The 21386-nt window shown below is 39.8% G+C and overlaps 1 protein-coding gene across 2 annotated transcripts in view; it reads right to left on the bottom strand.

The window, feature by feature from the left end:
• Positions 1 to 295: 295 nt before the first annotated feature.
• Positions 296 to 21386, bottom strand: part of TAFA4 (TAFA chemokine like family member 4) — a 190212-nt gene continuing 169121 nt past the window's right edge. For both annotated transcript variants that reach the window (XM_039248850.1, XM_039248851.1), the window contains 3 exons: positions 18656 to 18811; positions 9153 to 9277; positions 296 to 1655 (listed from right to left, as the gene is read on the bottom strand). In XM_039248850.1, the coding sequence (XP_039104781.1) occupies positions 1644 to 1655; positions 9153 to 9277; positions 18656 to 18811 (293 nt within the window). In that variant the 3' untranslated portion in view covers positions 296 to 1643. The remainder of the gene's footprint in view (positions 1656 to 9152; positions 9278 to 18655; positions 18812 to 21386) is intronic.

The following is a 21386-nucleotide window of genomic DNA, read 5'->3' on the forward strand; positions in this document are numbered from 1 at the left end:
TTATTTGGTGTACAAGATCAGATGTGTGGGCAAAAGACTCAGGCATTCTTTCATGTACCATAAAATCGACTTTTTAAACTCTCCCTCCTTACCATGGAGGGCCCTATACTAAAGGCAGCAGAGTATGCCTAAAACATCATGTGGGGACTTTACCTAGATTTGAAAGGATCTTTAATGCTATATGTATAGGTCTCAAGTTTGCCATATAGTTTACATGCCCAAAATTAAGTGTACATTTTAAGTGATTTTTTTCACATTTGCATTTAAGGCAATAAAATAATCACAAAAACTTCTATGCCATCAGCAGAGTGATTCTTTTACTTTTATGACAGTAATAATTCTGGTAAGCATCCAGTCAAATTCAAACACAGTTAGCCAACAAATGGATGTCACCCATTTCCATTCTTTTTGCAAGACTAAAATAGACGTGGTTGTTACTCCTGTAAACATTAGAGTAATATTTTCTCCAATAATTGTGAAAGAACAAGGATAACGAATAGTGCAGAAAGGATGATTTTGTCATTTCTTTATAAAATCTATCACTTATTAAAGTAGTCTGTGTTTTAAGGACAGTTTGCATTTAAAATCTGGGTCCGTCACTTTTCATCTGTAATATATTTCTGCATGACAGCGTCTGAGAATATGTGGACACACATCTGCTGCAAAATCATTAAACCAAGAGAAATGACTCCGATTTTACTTACATTTAGAGAAATAAAATGAGTAACAAATGAGAAGAGTGCTAAGTGAAGAATAAATCATTTACAGTCTAAAAATTCAATATTTCAAAACTCCTAAGGGTTAACAAAATATTTTAAATGACATAAACTGGATGTCAGAAATCACCCTTGTTCTAAATAGAGACTGTTGTAGATTTTAAGTAATTTACCTCTGTGACTACACCTTAAGCCATCAAAATCCCCACAGGTTTTCTTTCTTTTGTGAATATGTCATGATCAAGCTTTGGTCATAAAATATTGGCGCTGATACACTTCCTTAGCACTCAGTAAAATGGTATACTCATGTTAAAACGTTATTTCTACTAACCTCACAACAGAACTTAAAATGCAAACATTTAAATCCTCTAAAGCAGAAATACAAATGCATACACAATAACCCCAGGAAGTTTATTTATTAAGATTTATAAAATAAATTTCTTTGCCTGTTAATCAGAGTTCATTAATCTACATCTGCAAATATGTTTTGCCAAAGCATTTTGGTACTTAGACTCCTTTGAAACCACTTTAATGCAAGGGCTGAAGGAAAAGTTCAAAAGAGGAACAGATTAAGAACCCTTTGAGCCTGTCCACGCTCCTTTGTGAAGGCAGAAAGAAACAGAAGACCCAGTAGAGATCCATTTTGAAGTCTCTGCTTTGTTCCTCTGGGGTTTCTTGGAGGTATAGTCCTTGGGATGCAGATAGGATGTGAATCATGTGGCAGTCCTTGGCTATAATTCAAAGTAATAAAATCATGAAGCCGAGGGGCTGGGACAGTTAAGTGAATGACACTCCTTACAGCACACATATACAAATGTGATGTAGCTGAAATCCAAGACGATTTTCCACAAACCAGCTAGGAAGGTAATCCAAATCGGAGACTTCTGCAACCTGTCGCTCCTCCCACGATAAGGGCACCTCTCTTTGCTACCGTGTTACCTAAAACAAATGAGTGAGCGTTCAGTATCTCAGCCTCATCAACAAAGGTCCTTTCTCGTACTGGCCTCTTAAGTCCCTGTCTGTGTTATGTGTGCACCGTTAAGCAAACTGTTCCTTTATCTGTAACCAACGTCACCAAATCAGGTGTTCAAATTCTTCACATTTCTTGCTTTCAGGTTGCAAAGAAGGCTTGCACAAAGGCTTCCACAACACGGTATTTGGTACTGTTACTTGGTATTTTTTAGAGTTATAAAAACCCCATCAGAATAGGTACATTCATTGCCCATCAAGTTAACTCATGCATGCTGAGCATGCTTTCTTGAAGGCACTAAATTTTTTCAAATGAATGCCAAGTAAGATGAGTGTATGTCAAGATCAAAATGCTACCTTTGTTACTTTTGAATGTAGTTGACTTTAATTTTAAAAAACAGGTTATTTTAGAAAACTGCCATAATTACTGGAAACAGATGTTCATTAAGACGTTTACAGTCATTTTCTCTATTTTTAAATACTTAGATCAGCAGTTTCCATAGTTTTATTTGGTAACGTGACGTATTTCACAGGTTAGATAATCCATACACAAAGTAGAGGGGGAAAAACCAAAAGCTTAAGATTTGAACATTCCTGTAACATAAAAATATATTAGTAGATGATAGAGTCATCATGCCTGGTCTTTAGACTCAATCAAGTATACATTCAAAACTCAGATTTGCTGTTATTTGACATAAAACCTTTATTTTATATACTTTACAATAGAGCTGCTCTTTCCTTTGTACTGGGAATATTATAGCAAACACAACAAAAACCCATCCTCATGCAGTTTACCTAGAATAGGGCTAGCCTACTTTTTCAATAAAGGACTGGATAGTAAATATGTTCGCCTTTGCAGGCCATATAGTCATTGTCACAACTACTTAGACTTTACAGCACAAAAGGAGCACAGACGAAACAGCATGTAAACTAATGGGCACTGTTTCATCCCAATAAAATGCTAGCTGTAGACACTGAAATGGGGATATCCTGCAATTTTCATGTTATGAAATATGTTTTTCCTTTTCTTTCCAACCATTTAAAAGTGTACAGCCCATTCTTAGCTCACAGACCATAGGAAAACAGGCCAAGGGCTGAATGTGGCTTGCAAACCACAGCTTGGTGATTCCTATTCTAGAGGAAAGGGATGGATGAATAGGCAGAGAAACAATATGTCAGAAAGTGATTGGCGCTAAGGGACAAAAACAGATACCAGGGCCAGGTGGGTAGAAGTCTAGTAATTTCTAGAGGATTGTCAGATGAGGAGATGCTGGAAGGATGAGAGGGAGTCCTGATCAACCTAGGGGTAAAATCTTAGGTTTTTCTCCACCTCAGGTACAAAGGTGAGACAAGGGATGCATGGCCAGACTGTTAGGAGGATCACTTTGGGAGAAGTGCTGAAAGATGAAGCCATCAGGACACAGGATGGAGAGAATGAGGATTCAGGGACCACTCTGGAGTCTTAATCTCGAATACCCTGATTACAGAATTGGTCATTTTCTGAGATGGGGAGTATCACGGTCTTAGCTTCTTGGGCTGCTAAATGTTAAACTACTACTTTCTCCCTTCGGTTGTAGTGAAAAGTGAGTGAATGGCGAATGGCATGGCCCGGTGCTTGTTTTGTGAGTAACCCCAGGAAATGGTAGCCATTGCCACATTATTTCTTTCTGGATATAAGTATATATGTAGGGTATTATTCTCAATGCATCTTATTTAAGGAAGCTGACTTTCAACACCCAGCTCAGTTTGGAGCGTATCTAAAGTTGAATGGCAAGATTCTTTAGGATTGATTTTCCTGTAAAACTTTCCGTTTGCTAACTGTATATGGAAGGTTCATTGTCACTTTGGAATTTGGTGGATACAAGATTGCAAACATGCCAATACTAGCTCTACTCCATAGGTCCATAGGCTCAGGAATGACAAGACCTGAGGGTAAAGGAACCATCTCAGCTGGACCTTAAATGACAATTAGAATTCTAGAAAAGAGAAATGATGAATGTGAGGTAGCAGTGAGGGTATAGAAATACATGGTCTATTGGGTGAGTCACATTTAGGGCCTCACCTCAAGATGCTTACACTCTTCTGTTACCCATGGGGATCCATTGATGCTCTCTCACCAAGGAGAAACCTGGGCAGGGAATTTACCCTGGAAACACAGAAAACAGTACCAAGGCAAAAACAGAGCAGGTATGGGGCCTGGTTAAATGAGAATCCATGTAAGAAGAACTTTTTAAGAATGACCCCCTCTCAAACTTACTATACCAGACTACTCAAGGAGTGGGGCTCCGAAGGGTAGGGATAAGCTTCTGTGATTATTTTCCTGTGGCCACTATTACCATTAAATATTACAGTATTGTGGCAAAAGAGAATGAAGATGATTCATAGTGGTAGCCTAAGAAACAGAGAGAAAGGTACCCATCACAGGTATTTTGAGGAAGATACCTAAGAACGGGGTCATCTTAGATCTTGAGGATGAGAGATAGGGAGTTTAGAAAACTAATTAGAGTTAGTTTTCTAATGTGAAATACTGGAAACATGCAGACACTGAATGGAAACTTTGCAGAAGTAAATGAAGAGACTTAGGTGGGATGCTTATCAAGAGCTGGGGAAGGGGGGTGGTAAACAAAGCAGGTGTTCACTGTCTACATTGGAGTCAGATAATTCTTTGCTATGGGGGGCCTGTCTATGCATTTTAAGATTTTTACAACCTGTCTGGCCTCTACCCTCAACACCCCCCCGCATTCCCCCAATGTGTGGTAACTAAAAATGACCCCTTGATGGAAGGACTACTCTAAAGACATAGCTCTTTACTCTTAGATGTTGGAAAAATAAAAGCCTTAAAATTGTAAAATTTTTTGAAATTCAATATAATTTACTGACCAATGGTTGGCTTTGGTGTTAATACAACATGGTGTGCAGGTGTTAGAAGCTTCAATACAAACAACTCTAATGAAGACAAGGAAAACTGAGGCAGAATGACAGTGAAAGTTGCATTTTTCCACAAGAACTAATAGCTGAATTCTCTCTGGGAACACTGAAAACTATAGAGGCACAATATACTCACTGCCAAACTTTTATACCTGGAAAAGAGAGCAGGGCTGGCTAGAAAACTGTGCCCCCTCGCTTTCCGATCTTCATCTAAGTCTGTTAATCTCTCAACTTGACTGCTTAACTCTTCTCATATTTGCATTTAAATGGAAAATAAAATTCTGCCATAGAGGTCTTACTGCAGATCATCTGACTTTTTAGGCTTTCCACGAGTTGATGTTGCTGTGCAGGAACCGTTTTTAAGGAAAACGAAAACTATTTTGTCACATAGTTAATACCCCCTCTAGAACTGTAATCGCTCATCCGTTGTTGTAGGCCTGCTGTCTCACTTGTGGGGTAAGATTAGTGTCCATTTTATGAAAAAGAGCTTCTGAGGCCACCAAGCTCTTCCCAGAAGCCAGTCACACCTCCACAAGTGAATTTACTCTATATTCATAAGACCCATAAAAGATATAAAATGTTTTATGCAGTTCAAGTCACAATGAGTTGGATTAATAAAGGAAACAAAGTTTTACTACTTTGAGATTATTCTCAAGTGGCATAGCACTAAAAAAAATTAAAAAAGCATCTAAGTATCATGATGGCTTAGGGAACTGTATTGCGTTTCTACAACTTTTCGAAGTGCCAAATGAAATGTCACTACCGTTGAGGGTTCAGCCAGAGCAAACTTATATTCCCAGCACAGGGAGCCAAAATGCCCCTAAAGGTCTGCTTCCTGCAAATGCTCTCTCTAACTGCACATAAATAGAGAGGGAGCCGCTCCAGCAAGAGACTACTTAGACACAATCTTTTCCGGAACATGGTTGGCTTGTGTTCATGGTCTTGTTTTATATTTACATATACGAATCAATACAAGTATAATCTTCCAAATGTTACTTCTTCATCTACAAGAAATAGGATAAAAAAGAAATTTTTATCATTGATGGATATAATATGCTAGCTCATTGACCGCTCCAAGATATTTATTCAGGAAGGGGGTTGGGGGGGGAGGGGCCAAAAATGGCAGGGGTGGGAAGAATAGTGGAATTATTGTAAAGCAGGGTTTGCTTAGCAAGCACACTTGGGTTTACATAGATTGGAAGTTAATTTGGAGTAGCTTGAAAGAGGAGCTCATAGAAAGGATGGGGAATGTTAACCCCTTTCATGCAGCAACATAGGACACAGCGAACTTCCACTGTTGTGGATATAAAAGCATACACAGGCATCACCTCAGAGATATTGCAGGTTCAGCTCCAGACCACCACAGTAAAGCAAGTATTGCCATAAAGTGAGTATCTGAACAAAATGCGCATCACAGTAAAGCATGCCAAATTAATTTTTGTTTTCCCAGTGCATATAATAGTTATATTTACACCACACTATAGTCTGGTAAGTGTGCAATAACATTTGGTCTAAAAAAGCACTGTACATGCCTTATTTAAAAATACTTCGTGGCTAAAAACTGCTATCATGTGAGCTTTCAGCCAGTCATAATCTTTTTACTGGTGGAGGGCCTTGCCTCCGTGTTGATGGCAGCGACTAACTGGGGTGGCAGTTGCTGAAGGTGGGGGTGACTGGCAATTTATTATAACAAGACCACCTATTCAGCCACATGGACGGACTTTTCCTCTTAGGGATGATTTCTCTAGAGCGTGCCACGCTGTTTGTTTGACAGCCATTTTGCCCATAAAACTTCCTTCAAAATGGGAGCCAATCCTCCCAAACTCTACCATTGCCTTTCTCAATGCAGTTGATGTCATATTCTAAGTCTTTTGTTGTTAGGTCAGCACCTTTCACAGCATCTTCCTGAGGAGTAGATTCCATCTCAAGAAACTACTTTCTTTGCTCGACCCTAAGAAGTACCTCTTCATCTCTTAAGGTGTCTCATGGCAGTAGTTAGGTCCCATCTTCAGGCTCCATTTCTAGTTCTCTTGCTGTTTCGGCCACATCCACAGTTACTTCCTCCACTGAAGACTTGAACCCCTCAAAGCCATCCATGTGTGTTAAAAGCAACTTCTTCCAAATTCCTGTTAATTCTTATCTCTTCCCAGGAATGAGATGTGTTCTGAGTGGCATCTAGAATGCCCAGATCCATCAACGAATCGCTATCTGTGACAGCTATGGCCGATGACATCAACTTTTTAAATGATAAGACTTGAAAGTCAAAATAACATCCATTCTGCAGCCCACGGATCAAGGAGCCATGTTAGCAGGTATGAAAACAATATTAAACTCACTGTCTATCTCCATCAGAGCTCTTGGGGGACCAGGTATGTTGTTTAAAAAGAAACCTTTTTTATAAACAGTAAGTCTCAACAATGGGTTTTAAATATTCAGTAAACCAAGTTGTAAACAGACAGTCATCTAGGCTTTGTTTGTTCCATTTCTAGAGCAGAGTAGATTCAGCATAATTCTTCAGAACCCTAGGATTTTTCAGAATGGTAAATGAGCACTGTCAGCAGCCTAAAGTCACCAGCTGCATTAGCCCCTAACAAGAGAGTCAGCCTGTCCAGGCACTGACTTCTCCTTTCCAGCTATGAAAGTCCTAGACAGCATCTTCTTGCAACAGAATGCTCTTTTGTCCACAGTGACAATCTATTGTTTTGAGTAGCGACCTTCATTGTGTTAGCTAGAACTTCTAGGTAAGTAGCTGATTCACCTTGCACTTTCATGTCATGGAGATGGCCTCTTTGTTAAACCGCATGAGCCAACATCTGCTAGCTTCCAACTTTTCTTCCCTACCTTCATGGAATTGAAGAGTTAGGGTCTTGCTCTGGATCAGGCTTGGGTTTAAGGGAATATTGTGGCTAGGTGGATCTTTTATCCAGACCACTAGAACTTTCTCCAACAAGGCTGTTTCACTTTCTTCTTATCTGTGTGTTCACTGGAGTAGTTTTTTTCTAAATGTCCTTCATGAGTTTTTCCTTTGCATTCACAGCTTGGCTAAATGTGTCAGGCCTCCTGACTAAACTTAATCGAGTCAGAAACATGTGATTCTTCCTCTCACTGGAACATTCAGAGGCCCATGTGTGGTTATTAGTTGGCCTACTTTCAATATTGTTGTAATAAGGAAGGAAATAAGGAGAGGAAGGGAAACAGGGGAAAAGAAGACACACAGGGGTGCCACCCTAAAATTACAAATAGTACTGTCAGTGATCACTGATAATCAGAATAATGCAATGATTTGAAGAATCAAACATATTAGTGGGAATTACCAAACTTGGTGACACACAGACACCAGTGGAGCCAGTGCTATTGGAGAAAGTAATGCCGACAGACTTACTTGACATGACGTCGTCACAAACCTTCAGTTTGTAGTAACAACAACAAACCATAGAAACAGTATGTGCAAAGCACCACAAAAATGAGACATGCCTTTATCAGGTCATTCATCCTACTCATCTTTATATTACTAACAAAACGTTGACAATTATACTACTGATGATTTTGTATCTGATGCCAGCTAAAATGTATAGTTTTTTATAAAATGTTATTTGTTCTTTAGAATGACCAATTTTATGACTGTTTTCCCGATTTTATTACTTTCTATTCAAAAAAGTCATTGGGACTATGAAGGTAACCATCGAAAGTATGACTCTAAAGAAATACTGGTTAAGGAGTAAAGAAAGGAGGGAAGCACAATCCGTGAAGAAAACACCTTCCTTTGCAATTGCAAAGGCACCAAGGTAAGAGGTACTAACAGAAGCCTGAAACAGCCACAACCACCAAAAAGATAACCTGGCAAACCACCTCCCTTCATTCTTAAGACCCAGACAGGCAAGGTTAGTGGTGCAAGATAGACAGAGAGGCAGAGTAGCTAGGAAGATGTGCATTTCACAAATATGATGGTGGTCATCGTATGGAGAATGACCTTAAAAGGGAGTAAGAGTGGATGTGAGGCATCAAGATGAGACACAGTGGAGACAGGACCATTGTTCTAAGGATGGTGGCCAAGGAGGATGATGGGCGTAACAAGGCCAGCGACCCATAATAGACTGGACATGGAGAGGGAAGGAAGAAGTAGATGTCAGGCTCAAGAACTGAGTAGACACTGGTAGACCTCTGAAAGGGTGGGGACTAGAAAGCACATCCCTGGAGGAGACAACTCTTGACTTCTATAACACTTGAGTCTTCAACTACTAAAATTCCTCACAGGAAGTAAGGAGGATCATAAATCAGGCTCTTGAAGGAGCTACAATGAATTGAGTGACCTTGCCTAAAATGACCAGTTCATCCAGCAAGTCACTGCTCCATACAATCTGACATAAAGGGCGATACTAGGAAATGGGCTTTTCAGAAGGCCAAAGTAACAGGATGGCAAGGAGGTTTATCAACATAAAATAACATCGCGGGTGGTACCAGGATGAAATAAAGGGGAAGAACCTCATAGTTAATCATCTGAGGAAGTTGTAAATGAGAATTGTGTTTGTCTATACTTGCCTTTGTAGTTTTGACTTTATTGCCACTGCTACAGGACCAACCTGAGTAATCTGGCAGCACTTTACAGTCCTCTCCTTCCAAGCAAGGGTTCATGTGACACCACCATTTCTGAATCACGATGGAAGCTGGAAAACAAAGGCCAAATAGCGTTTGTGAAAGTGTTTCTTCCTCCAAATGGAGACAACATAATGCTCATGTGGATCAATACAGTGATCTCAAGGATTGTTAATAAGAACTATTTAACATAAGTAAATTTAAAGAACGAGGTCAGCCATAGGCTCTGGAAAATAGTGAGATCCCAAGCTTTACAAATTGCTGGGATATGAATTTGCCTGTGCTACTTTCTTTTTTCCAATGACTTTAGTTATTTAACTCCTCTTGATCTCAGTTTCTTCATCTGTAAGATGGGGATAAAAATAAAACCTCACCACAGATGCCAAGAGGATAAAGCTAATCCACAGCAGAGTCTTAGCTAACCATGGGCCAGTCACTGGGTTATTAGAAAACGGTAGCTACTGCTGGGCTCACCGTTTCGTAGGTTACAACAGTGGGTGCTGATACAGCAACGTCACTACATTGGATGGTCTTTGTTGCCAGTTGCATAGATTAAAAGCAGTATAAACATTTCCGTCACAGAGGGGTTCATCTCTCCATGCCAGTCCAGCAAGTGGTGGAGTAACTCCTTGAACTCAACAACTGGAAGCCAAGTGAAGGTACGAGAGCCTGGTACTCCCTCACCTGCCCACATTCGAGGCTCGTTATCTCACCCAGGAATTCCCTTTCCTCCTTACCCCATCATCTTTGCTGACATCTGCCAGTAAGAATTCCCCAGGTTTGGAGGCAGATAAAGACAAGTTAAGGAAACTCCATCAACCTGGCCAGGTATTCTTACAGAGTCAAAGGACAAAATGGATCGTGATTCATATTTAAAGGTGAGGCCAGCCAGAGGGCTGGTACAGATCTGAGACTGTAGGTAGGGTGTGTGGATTAAGGGGGATGGGTGGTTGAGCCCTATTTTTTGTTGAAATTTTTAAAGTTTATTTTTCAGAGAAATAGTGTGAGTGGAGGAGGGGTGGAGAGATAAAGTCCCAAGCAGGCTCCTTGCTGCCAGTGCAGAGCCCGATGCAGGACTCGAACCCATGAAACTGTGAGCTCATTGCCTGAGCCGACACCAGGAGTCAGACACTTAACTGACTCAGGCACCCCAAGCCCTGGTTTTCTGTTGAAATAAGAGCACTTAGGGGAAAAAATATCTTCATGAACTTGACTCAAACTACAACTTCCTGGGAAGCCTGAAACTCAATTTCAAGCAAATCTTGAGCATTCCTAATAGCTATAGCTATTGTTTCTTGAGCGAGAGGCATCCTGTTAATGTATTTCCTTCATTGTATGGAGAGGAAAAAGCTAAGGCTCCCAGTCCAGCTAAGGCTGGAGCCCCCTCATCAACCCTTATATTTATACCTCTCCCCCACACCAGCAAGCTATAGTACAAACAACTAGAGGTATAGAGGCAGCAACAAAAGTAGATAACACAGCAAGCTGATGCATTGAAAACTGGTCTCCTGTCACGCAAATGCACTACGGCATGATTAGGGCACAGGACCATTTCATTATCAGCTGAAATAGCCAGACAGTGTGTCTACTCCACATGAAAACCACCATTCCTGATTCTGGCCCAATCCTGTGCTACTATCTGATTAGAGTCCCCTTAAAAGCAATATTACCTAAATGAGGTAGAATTGTGATCTAGAATAATCATAAGCTATTTAAGTGAGAAGGTGCCAATACTGAGAAAGGAATATAGCTATATGGGTTACTTATTTTGGCAGAGACTGCCAATGAACTTGAGTGGATGGAGACAGTAGGGTGAAGTTTGAGAAGGATGTATGCTCTTCAGTCACAAATATTACAGAAATATCACCTTAAAACTGTAGAGAGTTTGTTATTTTCAAAGCCCATTTACATACTGTTGCTCTTTTGATTGTCCCAACAGCCTTTAGCAGCAGGAAGAGGAGGCAGATGGTTCCGGAAATAAAAACAAGAGCTTTCCACAAAGTGAGTAAAATGAGAGAGGAGGTATGAGAATCTAGGCTTCTTCCTCCGTATCTGCAAGTCTTTCTACTGTACGACATTTTACAGTCATAGTTGAGGTTAACACATGCTACACAGAGTTTGACCAGATTCAAAGTGCCGACCAATCCTTCATTATTTTCTGAATACCTTAGGGTGGTCCCAAGTGGATATAAAGATAAATAAGAGATGGTTCCCAACCCTCAATTTCAAAATTCCATCTGCAGGACCACAAAAGTTATATAAATGTTGACAGAGCTTAGTTATATTTACACAGAGTTACAGCTGAATTTAAAATACTTTTTTTTTTTTTTTTTTATCTTTAAAAGAGTTCTCTTAGGAAGATTCTCTGCCAGTCAGCAGTGGGAACCTGACAGGTGCCAGGGCCACACAGAGGATTCCAAAACAGCTCAGATGACAGGTGATCTGTCAAAGCAAAGGCACCTGGTGCTTTGAGACAGTGAGTGGCCCACCTGGAAGCCAGGAGGCCCGTGTGGCTGCCATGAGGGGTCAGCAGAAAAGCAGAGGACAGTTAGCTGAGCCCATTTAGGGGCTCTCAATGCCAATTCCAGATTAGACTTGATTTCTCAAGCAGGAGGGAGCCCTGCAAAGTTTCTAGCAAGAGTGGTATGATAAGCCAGGGAAAACTGTGGGCCCAGGAGAGCTAGTCTGGTGGGTGATGATAAACCACTGGGGCCAAAAAGGAGTCTGAAAGAGACCAAGTGAGGTGTAAGTGAGAAACCTGGCACAAATTCCCTACAGAGGAAATAATCTGACTCATTCTATCTCAACTTCACAGCAGGGAAATGCAAGTCCTTACTGGCCCCTGGGGTCCCAAGATCATTCTGATGCAAAATCTAGAAAAGGAGCTTGAGGGGGTAAAGAAAAAAAAAAAAGCCAATTCGTAACTACAGAACAGAAAAATATTTTCAGAATATTTTGTTACAAACTTTACATTGCTTTTTTTTAATACTTTATTTATTTTTGAGAGAGAGGGAGACACAGAATCCGAAACCGGCTCCAGGCTCTGAGTTAGCTGTCAGCACAGAGCCCAATACAGGGCTCGAACCCACAAACCATGAGATCATGACCTAAGCCGAAGTTGGATGCTTAAAAGACTGAGCCACCCAGGCACCCCAAAAATTTTAAATTGTTTTAAAGAAGCATGTAAGACCTAGCTCTTGTGAAATTTTTTTACCAGTTTTTTTTTCATTTAACTGGAAAATGTGATTTTTCTGAAGACAGATTCACAGTAGGTTCATCAAATAACAACCTATCCTGAAATTTAAAATAATTCTATTTGCTAAAAAGCAAAAAACAAACCATTTTCATATCTTAGTGAATACATACCTTAGGGCCCTATAAATGTGTTCATGACTGACTGACTTAACAGCAAATGCTCTTTCAGAAAAGAAAGCCTTCATGAGGCACCGCAGTGGCCACAAGGAAAGTTTCAAATTCCTTTATGCATTAAAGACTAAGGAACTCACAGCTAAGGTAAGGACCATATAAGGGTTTCACCCACCAGTAAATAAAATCCCAGAAGTCCGGGGTGGCTCAGTCAGTTGAGCATCCAACTTGGGCTCAGGTCATGATCTCATGGATAATGAGTTTGAGCCTCGCGTCAGGCTCTGCACTGACAGCTCAGAGCCTGGAGACTGCTTGGGATTTTGTGTCCCCCTCTTTCTCTCAAAAATAAATACACATTAAAAAAACAACAACAAAAAACAAACCCAGAAGGTCAAGCTGTGAGTGCATACTGAGCCCAGCTTTGAGCTGAGACAAAGGACCCAGAAGTAGGATTTATTAAAATAACTCTTGAGAACATCTGCCCACTTAACTGAGCCTTGTCTCCATAGGAAAATAAGTTTGTAGGAGGTATCTATTTTATCCTGTTATAAAATTTCATAATGAGAAAGTGTCTTGTCACTTCTATTTTTAAAATAAAGTTCTTTAGAAGGCCCCATGCCTTTACAAAACATCCCTATCTCCAAGATGCCAACCTGTAATGAATTTCTAGTTTTATGCAGAAAGGTAGGGGATTAAAAAAAAAACACTGAATCTCTGCTTTTATGGTTGTGACTAGTGTTTTCTGTAATGCTGTTTTATAGGTGAAAATATAATGGGACCAATTAGCTATTTTGTTCCTGGTACATTTTCTGTACGCTCTGTTGTACAAAATAGACTGAGATTTTTTTTTTCTATTCCTTGTCCCAATTAAATATTACTCCATGAAATAAAACACAATATGTGTTCATACAGCTATTTACATAAACCCACCTTTGAATAAAACTAACGACAAGCAGGCTCACTTCTGAGGAGTTGGTCTTTCATTTTTTGACTTAGTTTAGTTGTATTTACACAGAGTTAAGCTTTTGCTAAAGAAAAGGGTACTTTTACACTGAAACTACAGAAAGATGAACACATCTTTCTAGAATATGCTCTGAGCTTCTAATACACTTTAGCTACTTTGCTCTTAAACATTCTTATTTCAAGATGCTCTTTGCAAATTAACCTTAAAAAAAAGTTTAACTTTAAGCTATTGGTTAACTTTAAAGATAGGCAGATGCCTGAGTGACTCGGTGGGTTAAGCGTCCGACCTCAGCTCATGTCATGATCTCACAGCTCCTGGGTTGGAGCCCCGCTTCAGATTCTGTGTCTCCCCTCTCTATGCCCCTCCCCTACTCACACTCTGTTTCTCTCAGTCTCAAAAAAAAAAAAAAAAAAAAAAAAAAATAAAAAAGCCAAAAGCTGCCAATAAAAAAAAGGAAAGAAAAGAAAAGGAAAGAAAAGAAAAAAAAAGAAAAAAAAAAAAAAAAAAAAAAAAAAAAAAAAAAAAAAAAAGGCAGGTGCCAAAAGCTGCCAATTTATATTTGCTATTTCAAGAAAAGAAGCCATTCCAACCTGACCCAGGTAACACGCAAAAAGGCAGTCCTGAGAACACATTTTTGTTAAAGTTCACTTGTTCACATACTTCACACATAACAAGGTACTGTTATTTCCACCAAGTACACAGAGTACTGAGTGACGCTGTGGATAAACAGGTACAGAATGATCTTTTGTGATCTGAATTCGTCTTCTACAGTATGCGCAAGCTCACACAAGTACAACCATGTACTAGGCAGCAGGGACCTAACTCTAAGGCAGTTACTTAACCTTAGCACATAAGAGGCCAGATAATTCTTGATTGTCGCTGTATATATGCACATGATAACATCATGATCAGCATCCCTGGCCTCAACCCACTAGATGCCAATAGCACCTCCTCCCCCAGTATATAATCCAAAGTATTTCCAGACATCATCAAATATCCCTAGGATGGCCAAAATCACCTCTGGTTAAGAAACACTGATCTTTGGGGGTGCCTGGGTGGCTCAGTCAGTTAAGGGTCTGACTCTAAGTTTGAGCCTCACAACAGGCTCTGCGCCGACAGTGCAGAGCTTGCTTCAGATTCTCTCTCCTCCCCACCCCTCCCCCACTTGCTGTCATTCACTCCACTGCCGCTGGGAAAAACTCAGAAACCCACTTTGTCTTTTAGTTGGTACCAAGAACATACCCAGTCACAAAACCTTGTGAAATCACATCTTGGAGACAGACTCTGTACCTTAGCACACAGCCCATAAAGCCGTGCAAGTTGTCTGCAACATGGAATTCTAGGACTTAACTAAGCGATCTGTGACATCTTGGAAAACAAACTAGGGCATCAGAAGAAGGAAAAATAATAGCTGCCTCCCATCTCTCAGTTTTTATCAGTCTTTTTTAAATCCAATGCTTAGGAAGCATTCACTTTGATGAAATAAATGAAGCTTTGCCATAGTACACATTTATCTCGTTTTATCATAAACCATTCAGCATTATCTCTGTAGAGTGGTATTTTGATAAAGGTGGAGAATATAGGTCCTGTCATTAAACAGCATCCATATATTACGTGGCAGTTGAAGATCCAAATGGAAACATGCCTACCAGCACATAATTGTCTACTGTAGGGCCCAAATCCCAGATGTGCAGGACAGACACATTTCAATGACACAGGATTTTATAAGTTAATTATAACCAAGAAAAAAAACTTGGAGACAAAAAAAAAAAAACAGCTAATTTTTCTCCCATTTTAACTAATAAAAGCAATGGAAACACAAGACAAGTATCTGTGCTGTAGATTAACAGAAATGAATAAGGAGATTCCACTTTCAATGTCAACATTAATTAGTGCCCCGCTCCAATGTCTTCTTGCTTTTAATTTAAATGTAAATTCAAGTGAATTTTATATTTTAGATCCTCTCCACATTCTTATTGACAAATAAGAAAAGAGGAACAGATCAGCAGAGACTAGGTCTTCCCACAAACCAGCTAACAGCATGATACTGCATAATTATTATGGGATAAAGATTATTATGGGATAAAGCTAAAAAGCCCTAATGGAAACATTCAGATAAGGAATAGAAGATCAGAAGGATATGAAAACAGATACCATCCTAACTAAAGCCTAAACTACAACTTCCAACACCTCCTCGGTGACTTTGATCCAATACACATTGATTGAACACTGACGGTTTGCCAGGCTATGCTAGGTGCGGCGACACAAATATTAACACACATTCATAATTCTACCCTTCAGAATGTGGTTATTTTCTGGCTACAAATGTATTCATGAGTTACATATGTACACAAAGCTGATCCTGCAGTGTCCGATAGGAAAGCTTCTAGTTACAAGTTCCATTTAAATTTAAATCCATACCAGTCACATCTCAAATGCTCAAATGCTCAACAGCCACATGTGGTTAGTGGTTCCCAATCTTCATGGACATAAATGCAACCACACATGTAGCTAAGAGATATAAAGAATATGTACATTATCACAGAACATTCTGCTGTACATCAGACACCACATAATTGATCTCTATCACTTACTGATCCTATGACAGTAAGGAAATCATTTAACTAGCCTGTGAGTCCATTTGTCTTGACACAGACACAACTAAAATGTCCTTCGGTAGAGGAAGAGGTACACAAATTATAACCCAGCCATACAATGGAATGCTAATAGAGCAAGTAATAATAACAAGTCAGTTTGTACTAGCACACAAAGATCTCTGCAACATAATATTGGTAACAGGTTGGATTAAGAAATATACAGTGTGATACCATTTGGGTAAAACACATTTATACTGCAATGTACCACATTTTCTTGAGAACTATCTCAAATATATAAATAGGTCAAAAAAAATTAATAGACCAAACACATAAATGCAGTTATTCTTACAGTGGTGGCCAAAGGGGATTTGGCCCAAATAATAAATGTATATAAAAAGTAAAGCAAGCTACTGCAGAGTAAGGTATTAATATTTTATTAAGGGAAAAATACTAAATATGATTGCCACCCCATCTGTATTTTCGGGATCCCGATAAAAATGCTTTGAGATAAATGTAGAAGACTTCTTAAATCTAAAGATTCTATGCTGGATAGAATGTAGAGTTTATGTTATAATTCAAAATTCTCGAGGAAGTTTACAATCCACACAGCAAACAAACACATTCGTTTGAAAATAATCTGTGATTCCTGAATATGATTATGTTCTCCACTGTGCCCAAGTCACTCATGCACCAGCCAGTGCGAGGGTAAGTAGAAAGAAGTAAGAAAGACAGTTGTCATCTTCAAGCAACCTGCTGACTAATGGAAAGGCACACATTCAGACAGATCTGAAAATAGGATACATGTCATGAACGGGATGTACAGGGAGATACAGGAAATATGGACACAGAGGAGGAATTAAATAGACAAAATGTGTGTTGTGGGGCAGAAGGCAGTGCCCCAGGCCAGGATATAGGTACAAGTGCAGGAGAAAAGGGAACGTAAAGTGGGGGACCTGGGGGTTCAGTCGGTTAAGTGTCTGACTTTGGCTCAGTTCGTGATCTCATGATCTCACAGTTTTTGAGTTTGAGCCCTGCTCTCTGCTGTCAGCGCAAAATGCACTTCGGATCCTCTGTTTTCTGCTCTCCCTGTCCCTTCCCCCACCCCACACTCTCTCTCTCTCTCTAAAAAATAAAAAGGGAGCATAAAGGACCCCACTTAGATGTGAGTAGTGTAGTTGAAAGAGAGGAAGGAGACACAGCCAGAATATGCCAGGCTTCAGAAGCCAGGAGAAAGAAGAACTTAGCAAATTTCTTTTAAATGTCTTTTTTTAAAAATGTTAACTATCTTCCTTTATAGATTACAATCCTTTGTCTGTTATCCCCAGATCCAAAAAGCTCTGAAAATGGACAGGAGTTCTGTACAATGGCAACAAAACCTGATTTGAATTAACATGAGGCTGGTCATCTTGCCCTCTCCTGTTCTGCACGAATATGCTATATACTGCACTGAAGACATACTAGCATCTCTAAGTACGGGGTACAACCGGAAAAGACAGTAGATTCGTTAGGTAACAGATGCTTATGTACTATGCTGCCTTTAAAAAATCTGAATTCAGCCACGCATTTGGCCCCAGGGTTTCTGTGAAGAACTGTAGATGGTAAGTTGGCCATATTTACTTTCCAGCTTTAACTGTCACTGAGATCACGCTGATGCACAATCCTAGTGACCATCCAGGCCATAAATTTGTGCCTGTGTTTGATAGGGGAGGTGGGATATGGGAAAGTCAATTATTATTCTGGATTGTGTGATTCTGGAGTAAAGAATGCATATATGCATTTTAATGGCTGACCTTTAGACCTGCATCAAGTAAGACTGGAAGCCTTCACTTTCAGGGAGTTTTCATGCCAGTATAGAGCAAGTACTACGAGGCTTAACCTCATGAATCCGTTCCCCTGGGGAATGACACTTGTTTCTAACAAGGTGTCTGCTAGAAGCAGCCAGGGGCATCAAAAGGAATCATTCATTCATTTTTTTTTTTTTTTTAATTCATTGGCACAGCACTCTGCTAGGGGATTTGGAGACAAAAAATAAATGACATGTGATTCCAAACTTTTCTCAGGGAAGATGCTCCAGAGAAAATATTTTATAAGTGTTTGTTAAAATAGTCAAGTACATATAAAGAGAATAGAAGTCTGTAACATTAAACATGAGGTGAGAAAATCAGGCTGCTAATTGCTTCGGAATTGAGAGCTTGAGATCAGGGAGAAAATTCTGTCTAGTGAGACAACGGTTTTGATGCATATGATTTGGACAGACAGTTAGGCAAGAAAAAACTCAAAGCCTATCTCCCTGATTGTCTAGTAACAGAACTCCCCACTGGTACCGCTTGAGAAATATCATTAACCGCTTCCCTTATCCACCACATAATTTGTGGAGTTACAATTATGTTCATTTTTACAGCAGCACTAATCCAGAATCAGCCTCGTATTCCTTGAGTTGAAAGGACAGTAAAGCAAGGAGGTTCTTGGTAGTTTGAGGCACCTTTTGCAAGACTGGAGAAAACGGACTGGAAAGGTCTTACCTTCAACGCAAGAAGGCTGAGCCCGAGTGGTGCCAGCCACCTGTCCGGGGAAGCAGGAACACTTGACGGTTTGCGATCGCTCTTCTATGCGGTTCTTATTACAGCACCGGTGTACAGCAACCACCTCACAGGTCCCCTGCTTGATTTGGTGGTGACCTGATGGATAAAGGGGGAGAAAGACAGACCCAGTGCTGTGAGGGAAAAATCAAAGTACCACACAGATGAATGATGCTATGACTCCATTTTCTAACTTCCTGTTCCAAGCTTATGAATCTCTGTAACTTTTCCCTTTGATGTAATTTAAATATATATAAAGGTGGTACGAATAGTGTTGGGGGTGGGGGACAAAATCTCCTGAGAACCTGTTATAGACAGAAATTCAACCCCCAGGACCTTCAGCTCCTCGTATCACAACCACAGCTACATTACGTTACTTACATGGCAAAAGAGATGTTGTACATATAATTTAAAATCACTAACTGGTTAGGGGAACCTGGGTAGTGCAGTCAATTAAGCGTCCAACCCTTGATCTTGGCTCAAGTCATGATCCTGCGGTTGGGGAGTTCAACCCATACGTGCTCTCTCCTCTCTCTCCGTCTCAAAAATAAACAAACATTAAAAAAAAATGCGTTTATATTTTATAATTAAGTCTGGACCTTGCATCAATTATAAATATGGTTATATCTACCTTATAAGAATTCTATAATTTTCTTTTGAGTCTAGTAATTACATGAAAGGACTTTCCTTGTATCTGACATTTTAATATTCAACAACAGACCTGTCCAAATTCTACTGTCTACCAACATTTGCTTATCAGTTAAATCTGTTTTTTATTCTTCCAATAAATGTTCAAGAGGCTATCTAAAAAAAAAAAATTTTTTTTTAAATCACTAACTGGTTGATCTTAAGAGGAGGAAAATTTCCTTGATTGTCCAGATAGAACTAATGTTATCACATGAACCCTTGAAGGCAAACAGATGAAGCAGAAGGGGAAAGCCGATTGGAAACAGAAACACTCAAAGCACCACTGCCGGCTTAAAGATGGAGCGATCAAAAGGCAAGGAAATGGTGGGTTCAGTCCTACAACCACAAGGAATGGAGTTCAGCCAACAAACTGAATACTTGTGGAAGCAGATTCTTCTTCACAGCCCCCACAAGGAATGCAGTCCTGCTAGTAGCTTGATTTTAACCCAGAGGCCAGACTCTGAGCAGAGAAACCAGCTACTGTGCCAGACTTTTGACTTACAGAAACAACCTCCTAAACTTGTGGTCGCTTGTCACAGCCGCAATAGCATAATAATGTAAGACCTTATATGCAGATTCACTATTGTTAACATGCGACTCTATATGCCTTGTCATTCACTCTCTTTCATGTATCTTTCTGCACCATTTGAGAGTCAGTCGCAGACATGATACCCCTTTACCCTTAAATAACACCTCGTGTGTGTTTCCTAAGAACAAAGACATTGTCTTACATAATTATCAAAATCAGGACATTTGACACTGATAAAATATTATTACATAATGCTGTTATATAATCTACAGGTTTGCCAGTTGTTCTAATAATGTGCTTTAGAGACATTATCCCCTTTGTTCAGGATCTAGCCCAGGGATCTGTGATGTGTTTGGTTGTCACATTTCTTTAGCCTTCTTTAATCAGCTAGTACTTTTCAGCCTTTATCTTTCTTCACCTTGACATTTTTATTTTAGTTTTGTTTTTGTTTTATTTATTTCTAGGAGAGAGAGACAGCGTGAGCAGGGGAGGGTCAGAGAGAGAGGGAGTCACAGACTGAAACAGGCTCCAGGCTCTGAGCTGTCAGTCAGCACAGAGCCCGACGCGGGGCCCGATCCCACAAACCGCGAGATCATGACCTAAGCGAAAGTCGGATGCTCAACCGACTAAGCCACCCAGGCGCCCCAAACTTGACATTTTTAAAGAATACATGCCAGTTACTTTGTAGACTGTCGCTCAGTGGTTCCTATGGCCCTGGTCAAGGGTTCAAAGACTCCAACCCCAGCCAACAGATTAAGTGCCATCAGACAACCTTGGAGCAAGACCACCCAGTTAAGCCACTCCCAGATTTCTGATGATGAAAGAAGAGACTGTAGGAAATAATATTTGTAGATTGTTTTATGCTCCTAAGGTTTAGGCTAATTTGTTACACAGCAATAGATAACTAATACCACTGCTCTGATAAAAAACAACGTAAAGATTTTGGAGACAATGGTTAGAAGTCATTAATAAAAGTCAACCTTTTCAAGCACCCTTGAGCACTCTCAATTTTTACATGTATGATTTACATATAAATTGTTCTGTGAATTACAAGCAATCTCATCTACTCATTAAAACAGGCTTCCCCAAAGATTACCAGGGACTAATGCTTTGCTTGGTTTCTGTTGTTTGGTATGGGGCCTTCAAATCACAAAACTAGTTTAAAAACTGAATTATGAGATATTTTTAATAGAGTTAGCCCTTCCACAAAACAACCTATTATTCTGAAGATTTTCTCACCCTTCCTTTGCCGTACTGTGTTAACTGTTGGTGGAAGCAAACTTCAAACGCTGGCAAGAACAAATACTAAGAGAAAGTTTCATTTGTAAAACACATAAAATCAGATCCAGTTCCCAGAGAATCAAACCACCATCATGAGAGAAAGTTTTCAATCTATTACAGAAGAAAGCATTAGGAAGTGATTAAAACTATAAACCTAATTAAATGTATAAACACGAA

Source organism: Hyaena hyaena, unplaced genomic scaffold, assembly GCF_003009895.1.
Source record: "Hyaena hyaena isolate Hyena2069 unplaced genomic scaffold, ASM300989v1 scaffold_320, whole genome shotgun sequence".
Taxonomy (NCBI): Eukaryota; Metazoa; Chordata; class Mammalia; order Carnivora; family Hyaenidae; genus Hyaena; species Hyaena hyaena.